The sequence below is a fragment of the Micromesistius poutassou genome, assembly GCF_964030765.1.
Source record: "Micromesistius poutassou genome assembly, contig: SCAFFOLD_6171, whole genome shotgun sequence".
Lineage (NCBI taxonomy): Eukaryota > Metazoa > Chordata > Actinopteri > Gadiformes > Gadidae > Micromesistius > Micromesistius poutassou.
In genome coordinates this window covers 1500-10694 of record NW_028177618.1, presented here as the reverse complement: position 1 = coordinate 10694, position 9195 = coordinate 1500, and the positions used below count along the sequence as shown (strand labels likewise).

Below are 9195 nucleotides of genomic sequence, written 5' to 3'. Positions count from 1 at the left end.
AGGGATAAGGCTCTTTTAGTGATGTGTTTGACATGGTGATAATGAGAGGAGGGATAAGGCTGTTTTAGTGATGTGTTTGACATGGTGATAATGAGAGGAGGGATAAGGCTGTTTTATTGATGTGGTTGACATGGTGGTAATGAGAGGAGGGATAAGACTGTCTTACTGATGTGGTTGACATGGTGATAATGAGAGGAGGGGTAAGGCTGTTTCAGTGATGTGGTTGACATATTGGTAATGAGAGGAGGGATAAGGATGTTTTTGGGATGTGGTTGACATGGTGATAATGAGAGGAGGGATAAGGCTGTTTCAGTGATGTGGTTGACATGGTGATAATGCGAGGAGGGATAAGGGTGTTTTAGTGATGTGGTTGACATGGTGATAATGAGATGAGGGGTAAGGCTGTTTTAGTGATGTGGTTGACATGGTGATATTGAGAGGAGGGGTAAGGCTGTTTTAGTGACGTGGTTGACATGGTGATAATGAGAAGAGGGATAAGGCTGTTTTAGTGATGTGGTTGACATGGTGGTAATGAGAGGAGGGATAAGGCTGTTTTAGTGATGTGGTTGACATGGTGGTAATGAGAGGAGGGATAAGGCTGTTTTAGTGATGTGGTTGACATGGTGATAATGAGAAGAGGGGTAAGGCTGTTTTAGTGACGTGGTTGACATGGTCTGATCCTGGTTCATGTTTTTCTAGAAGAGTCCAGCAGCAGAGAGCAGACTCCCCTGGACCCAGCTGTGTCTCCATGAAGAGTGACTGGTCTATGGATGATCCTGCTACGTTTAAAGATGGACGCCCCTCCAGAGAGGAGAGGTAGGAGTTTCAAACAGACCATGACAACAGACCAGTTGGTTGTTATCAGACTCTACTGATACTCTCTCTCACAATCAATCATTAACTAACTGAAGAGGATTACAGTTTACCTGTACTCCTTACACACACACACACACACACACACACACACACACACACACACACACACACACACACACACACACACACACACACACACACACACACACACACACACACACACACACACACACACACACACACACAGACATTTACCAATAAAACATTCACAAGCATATAAGATATGATCAACTATATGAATCCCACACAAGGGGAATCCCTCTTGTTATTGCAGCTCAAGAGTCAACAGTACAGCGAAAGAGAGATTAAGGGATGAATAAGACACAAAATAACACTAAAAAAAAGTGAAAATAAATGTAAAAATTAAATAAAGATACAAAACGTAGAATAATAACTAAATAAATACAATTACACAGGATACTTGCACAGTATAAATATGAACTCTCTCTCTCTCTCTCTTGTATGTTTATTGTGTGTGTTCTCCCCACAGACAACCCCACCAGAGGTCAAAGGTTACCAGGGCTCAGTCTGTACAGCATCAAACAGAGCTGATCAAGGTGTGTAAATGTCCAACAAGATATTTGACTTAAGCTCTACATGAACATAAAATAGCATCTCCATCTGCTAATAGTCTGCAGGCACAAAGCTCTGCCTGATGGACCAGGAGGAACCAGCTGACACACTGTGGGACGGTAAGAGACTCTTATTTTGAAAACAGAATGAATAATTATTTTGAAGTGCAGAAGAGACTCTTATTTGTTCTGCTCACACGAAATGACATATCCTGAGATTTTTTACATCCCTTTTTCAATGTTGAGATATCTTCCCTCAGGTTAGGGTAAGGGTGTCATGTTAAATGGTTTGATCCAGATATGTAGGGTTATTGTGGGTCTATCAGGTTAAATGGTTTGATCCAGATATGTAGGGTTATTATGGGTCTATCAGGTTAAATGGTTTGATCCAGATATGTAGGGTTATTGTGGGTCTATCAGGTTAAATGGTTTGATCCAGATATGTAGGGTTATTGTGGGTCTATCAGGTTACAGAATGTTAAACAATATGCTGCAAATCAATAGCAGAATAACTTAGTGGAAGAAATGCAACACTATCTTGTTATATCAGCATAGCAAATTAGTTTCCACTGATTCACTATCATTATTACAAGTCAACTATTGCTTTTGAAATAACTTCAAAATGCAGTCTTTTTTTTTTATAAACGCCAGTTATGCTAACTAAGTTGTTGATGCTCCGTTTTATGTGTAGGGACCCTAATCATGCTACTGCAGATGTTTTGTGCTATTCTGAGCAATATTAATGATTAAAAAATGCAGTTTGGAAGCGTTCGGCGCACCGCCCCTAGCCAATGCACTGTTAGCCATTTGGGCTCTTAGTGTTGCTCTGGGCAAGCACTATACTGGTTGGTCAACGAAAAAATGACCTAAACGGCTTATTTGATCTGTTTTCATGCAGAAATAGACCCTGGGTTAAATTTTTGCCGGATTTACACTTTAATAATCCTGAACATTTTGAATCTGTAATGCGCAGTCCTTGTTATGACCAGCTTCTTCGACCAAAGTTATAAAGCCTCTAAATATCATGAAGTTGATAATTTAAGAGGAAATATTTACATGTTTCCACTGATTTCACCATCCACTATATGATGTCTTCTGTTGTTTTCTCATTTAGGATCTGCTGCTGTCGAGTGCCAACATAAATTCAAGTCTCATTTGAAGAAGAAGTCCAGGCATGTGTTTGAGGGAATTGCTATAGCAGGAGAGCCAACAGGTCTGAATGACTTCTACACAGAGCTCTTCATCACAGAGAGAGGCAGTGGAGATGTCAACAAGGAACATGAGGTCAGACTGATTGAAACAGCTTCCAGGAGACTGGCCAAGGAGGAAACACCAATCAAATGTGAAGACATCTTTAAACCCTTACCTGGACAAGATCAACCAATCAGAACAATAATGACAACTGGAGTGGCCGGTATTGGTAAAACCATCTTAACACACAAGTTCACTCTGGACTGGGCTGAAGGAAAAGCCAACCACGACATACACTTCACATTTCTCTTGACTTTCAGAGAACTGAATTTACTGAAAGGGAAAGAGTTTAGCTTGGTGGAACTTCTTCATCACTTCTTTATTGAGACCAAAGAAGCTGGAATCTGCAGATTCGACCAGTTCCAAGTTGTCTTCATCTTGGATGGTCTGGATGAGTGTCGACTTCCTCTGGACTTCCAGAACAACCAGACCTGGACTGATGTCACAAAGCCGACCTCAGTAGATGTGCTGCTGACAAACCTCATCAGGGGCGACCTGCTTCCCTCCGCTCGCATCTGGATAACAACACGCCCTGCGGCAGCCGATCAGATCCCTTCTGAGAGTGTTGACATGGTAACAGAGGTGAGAGGGTTCACCGACCCACAGAAGGAGGAGTACTTCAGGAAGAGATTCAAAGAGGAGACGCTGGCCAGCACAATCATCTCCCACATCAAGAAATCACGAAGCCTCCACATCATGTGTCACATCCCAATCTTCTGTTGGATCACTGCTACAGTTCTGGAGGACATCTTCAAAACATCCCACATTGAAGAGATGCCCAAGACGGTGACTCAGATGTACAGCCACTTCCTGAGGGTTCAGTCCATACAGGGGGACAGGAAGTACCATGGGAGAGCTGAAACTGATCCAGACTGGAGTTCAGAGAGCAAGGAGATCATTGTTTCTCTGGCAAAACTTGCTTTTAACCAGCTGGAGAAAGGCAACCTGATCTTCTATGAGGCAGACCTGGCAGAGTGTGACATCAATATCAGAGCAGCCTCAGTGTACTCAGGAGTGTTCACCCAGATCTTTAAAGAGGAGTGTGGTCTGTACCAGGACAGGGTGTTCTGCTTTGTCCATCTGAGCATCCAGGAGTTTCTGGCTGCCCTTTATGTCTTTCTGTCCTTCATCAACACTGGTGTAAATCTGCTCACAGAAGAACTACGAACCTCCAGGAAAGACAAACTCTTCCTCTACCAGAGTGCTGTGGACAAGGCTTTACAGAGTGAGAACGGCCACCTGGACTTGTTCCTCCGCTTCCTCCTGGGCCTCTCTCTGGAGAGCAATCAGATTGTCCTACAAGGTCTGCTGGGACAGAAAAAAGGTAGATCACTGACCACTCAGATTAAAAAAGGTCTGCTGGGACTGACAGGAAGTAGCTCATGGACCAATAAGGGAACCGTGTCTTACATCAAGGAGAAGATAAATGGCAATCTCTCTCCAGAGAGAAGCATCAACCTGTTCTATTGTCTGAATGAGCTGAACGACCGTTCTCTAGTGAAGGAGATCCAACAGTACCTGACATCAGGAAGTCTCGCCAGAAAATCTCTCTCTCCTACTCAGTGGTCCGCTCTGGTCTTCATCTTACTGTCATCAGAAGAGGAGCTGGAAGTGTTTGACCTGAAGAAATACTCTGCTTCAGAGGAGGGTCTTCTGAGGCTGCTGCCAGTGGTCAAAGCCTCCAAAACATCTCTGTAAGTGCACTAATGACACAACACAAAATACATCAAACTAGAATATAACATTTATAGTAACATGCAAAACATCTCTGTAGGTGCACTTATAACATGTATTACAACACACGACAAAATATAAGTAAAAATAGAAAATAAGTTATAATATTCAAAACATCTCCGTAGGTGCACTTATAACATGTATTACAACACAACAAAATATACGTAAAAATAGAAAATAAGTTATATAAATATTCAAAACATCTCTGTAGGTGCACTTATAACATGTATTACATTACAAGAATCCCAATTATCGTAATACAACAATGTAAAATTAATATTGATCTAAAAAAACAATGAGAAAAGATGTTTAAACAGCTATACAATATTCAAAATTGTACACCCAATCCATAAGAATTATCTATGATTATCTAAGATCTAATGTATTAACTAATGTATGTTAGATTTAAGTAATAAAACATTTACAAATACAGATTTCAACACAATTCCTTCATTGTTAAAGACTTATTTGAAACACATGTTCCTGTTCATTTTCTGTGAAGGCTGAATGGCTGTCATCTGTCAGAGAGCTGCTGTGCTTCTCTGGCCTCAGTTCTCAGCTCCAACTCCTCTAGTCTGAGAGAGCTGGACCTGAGTACCAATGATCTGAATGATTCAGGAGTGAAGCTGCTCTCTGCTGGACTGGGGAGTCCACACTGTACACTGGAAACTCTCAGGTCAGTTATCAGCCTCTTCTTCAAACTGGTTATTCTAGACTCCAGTAAGTGCTGCTCCTGCTTGACACTCCCTGGTTCTACACAATGTTAGAAACATCATAGCATATCAAACACAGCGGACTTCTCCTGACTCTAACCGAACAATATCTCATCTGAGTTGTAGCTATTGAGAAAGGTGCATTTGTTCAAGATCCTGTTTCACAGCCAAGTGAAGGAAGTTCTACTGTCTGTGATGATGTCATCTCCCCACTTCCTCTTCCTGTTCTCAGACAGGGTGACACAGCTTTGTCTCCATAAAGTATCAATAAAGCTTTAACTTGTCCTCCAAATGGAATGATGAATACACTTTATAAATGTGGTTACTTTAGTACAAACTGCTCTCAACCAGAAAGAATAAATGGTGTGTGTGTGTGTGTGTGTGTGTGTGTGTGTGTGTGTGTGTGTGTGTGTGTGTGTGTAGGTTGTCTGGCTGCCTGATCACACAGGAAGGCTGTGCTTCTCTGGCCTCAGTTCTCAGCTCCAACTCCTCTAGTCTGAGAGAGCTGGACCTGAGTACCAATGATCTGAAGGATTCAGGAGTGAAGCTGCTCTCTGCTGGACTGGGGAGTCCACACTGTACACTGGAAACTCTCAGGTCAGTTATCAGCCTCTTCTTCAAACTGCGTCTTGGGGTTGTTTAATATGTAAGGGATGATCCACGACTAGGTGGACTGTTATCAATATCGATATGTATGTTATACGTGATGTAACTCTGGCCAGCTGATGTGAGGGTTAGGGGTTGTTGACCTGTTAACTGCTAGTATGTTATACGTTATGTAACTCTGGTCAGCTGATGAGAGCTGAGGAGTTGTCATTAGTGTAGACATGGTGATGAGGCTTTAGCCGTGCTGTGATCTGAATATAATGCACCCCTCACCACTAAAACATCACTGGCCGTGGTAAAGTGAAACATATTGAACAGTAAAGATGTCCTTTATTAATGTGGCGGCGTGGAGGCTCTCAATGTGAATCTTAGGTTGCTTGACAACGCCACCTTGGGAATTGCACCCAAGGAATTATTATATATTATTTTACATTGATCAAAAACACAGGTTCGTTCCACTCAACAGGCAAGACGCGTGGTTCCCAGTTTACAAAAATACTTTGTTTAATAAGATATATATATTATCACAAAAATGAGCATTCATCCCAACTAATAAACAAGGAGCCTAATCAGGGGCTGAGGCCTACTGGTGGGGAAAGAGCAGGTGAAGGGGAAGGGGACTCAACAGGAATAAATTAAAGGGAAAGGGTTCACCCAGACACACGTGGCAGTCACACACTGGTATCACCAAATCCAAGGAAGCACAGCACACAAGAATGAGGGACACCACCACCCACGTCACCAGCACCACCACCAGCCTGCAGCCACTGAGAAGGAAACAAAAAGGAAGTTACAACGGAAATAATTAACCCAAAATGTATGAAGCAATATACAACACAAAGCAGGAAATAGTTCACAAAATAAACTTAACAAAACAATTTACTTAATCAAAATAATAAAGTACAGAAAACAAAACAAAATTAAGGGATTAACTCCTCAAAATCATTCGGCTCAAATTAAAGGGATTAACAGGTTAAAAGTGTGGTGTCGGCAGTCCACCATGCAAGCCGGCTGTAGCCAAAAGCCAGCAACAGCAGCAGCACCAAGCAGCACAGAGCAGCAAGGAATAAGTGGCTGCCAGAGACAAAGCAAGGGACAATGTCATATATAGCAGCAGAGACAAACAGTGTGATTAGCAGCAGAGACAAACAGCAGACAAAGCTGTAGACAAAGCTATGGACAAAAGCTGTGTACAAAGCAGCAGCGGCCCCAATCAGCTGGTGGCGGAGTCAGATAAATCTATAGATTTCAGCCAGCTGATGAGCGTTCCCTGTCAATAAACATAAAATTAGTATGGCTAAGCTACATTTATCAAGGCTTTTGGAGGCTAGATTTAAAGTAGCATACCCGTTTTCAAAGTCAAACCTGCACAGGGAGAGGGAGGGAGAGAGAGAGACACACGGCAGGGGACATCTACCTGTGACCACACTAGCATTAGCTACAGGATAGCATTCGGTGTAACACAGAGAGAGAGGACACTTACCGCTCGAGAGAACCAGCGACTAAACGGAGCACGGAGCACGCAGTCGCTGCTCTGCAGTGAAAACACACCGGCTTTAAGCATGAGGACACAGTGATAAATGAAACGAAACAGTAGCCGCAGCAAGGGCGCGGAGCATTACCTGCACGGGCAAACACCTGACCCGGAAATGATGCATCAGTGAGAGCACAAGAAGGAGGGCTGTACTTATGTACTGCCGCCCTAGTGGTCAGCTGACACAATTAACTGCAGCAAGGCAACCCTATTTCTATGCTGCTACATTAACATCATATTCGTTTGGTGTAGTGCTGCTCATGTCCGATGTATTTCTGTTGATCTTTTCCATGCTGACAAAACACTCCCTGGTTCTACACAATGTTAGAACCTGTGGATAAACGGTCTTAGCGTACCAAACACAGCGGACTTCTCCTGACTCTAATAGAACAATATCTTATTGTCCTCCATATGGAATGAATACACTTTCTAAATGTGTTTAATTTTGTACAAACTGCTAGATAGAATAAATGGTGTGTGTGTGTGTGTGTGTGTGTGTGTGTGTACACAGGTTGTCTGGCTGCCTGGTCACACAGGAAGGCTGTGCTTCTCTGGCCTCAGCTCTGAGCTCCAACCCCTCCCATCTGAGAGAGCTGGACCTGAGCTGCAATCACCCAGGAGACTCAGGAGCTGCGCTGCTCTCTGCTGGACTGGAGGATCCATGCTGGAGACTGGACACTCTCAGGTATGGAGAGGACAGCTCTCCACTCGGGGACAAAGTCTCCTACAAGGGTTCAAGCCGCTGCTAGATGAAGCGGTTTGAAAAGGCAGCTGTAACTCATGTTGTGTAGAGAGTGATGAGACAGCAGATGATGAAGGTGAATGTTTCAACATGCTGCTCTCACTTTGTTTCCCCCCCCAGTGTGGAGCACGGTGGAGTGTGGAGGCTGAATCCAGTTCAGAGACGTAAGTGTTTGTTTAGTTTGATTCATCACAACACTATGGTTCATCAATTTATCTCCAGCCTGTATGTGAGCTCAGATCGTTCAGTCTGTTGTTTACAAAGGTGTCCCTTTGAAGGCTGGTGCAATGTGTGCGTTTTGGGAAATTCAAAAGTTGAATATCTTGGAAGGTTACGTGTGTGTAATAAGCTCATCATGCCGAACATTTTGATGTATTATATGTTTTATCACAAGGTTGCCACAACACACACACACACACACACACACAGACACAGACAGACAGATAGATAGACAGACAGATAGACAGACAGACACAAAAGGCGCGGGAAGTTGTTTTCATCCGGGGATGCGTGCGGGCAGAGTTGTTGGTGGGGGGGGGGGGGGGGGGGTCCACGTAACGTTTTTCGTCTCAGGCTGGTTGCCATGGCGTCGAGGTAAAACTGATCGGCCAATGAACAGGCCGGCATTAGCTCAGGGGGTAGAGCGGGTTGGCTGGTAACCACAAGGTTGCTGGTTGGAACCCCGGCTCCTCCTCCTCGCTGAGTGTCGAGGTGTCCCTGAGCGAGACGCCTCACCCTAACTGCTCCTGACCAGCTGGCTGTCGCCCTGCGTGGCTGACGCCGCCATCGGTGTGTGAACGTGTGTATGAATGGGTGAATGTCAGGCAATATTGTAAAGCGCTTTGGGTGGCCACTGGTTACAAGAAATGCGCTGTATAAATGCAGTTCATTTACCATTAACCATGCTGCTATCCACCAATGAGGCTGTTAACTATACATGTTCTACTGTTATGCTGCCTATGTAATGAATTACACAACCAAGCAATGAGAAAGGCTTGTAATTTAGACTTTAGACACATTGACTTACCTGTTGATAAGGAAGCAGGAAACTTTTTGAAAAATCGTAATCCTTTTGAAAAATCGTAATCCTTCATTAGCTCTTTAAACCTGGGAAGAGCTAATACATTTCTTAAAATGCTACAGTGTCCCTTTAAGAGAAAAAAAGCA

At 43.5% G+C, this 9195-nt stretch overlaps 1 protein-coding gene across 1 annotated transcript; it reads left to right on the top strand.

Moving 5' to 3' along the window:
• Positions 1–2558: 2558 nt before the first annotated feature.
• Positions 2559–8192, top strand: LOC311375862 (protein NLRC3-like; the record flags this gene model as incomplete). The annotated part of the gene is made up of 5 exons (XM_084490890.1): positions 2559–4393; positions 4936–5109; positions 5570–5743; positions 7798–7971; positions 8149–8192. Coding segments are annotated over 5 exons (2401 nt in total), but the record flags the coding sequence as incomplete, so codon positions are not given.
• Positions 8193–9195: the final 1003 nt, after the last annotated feature.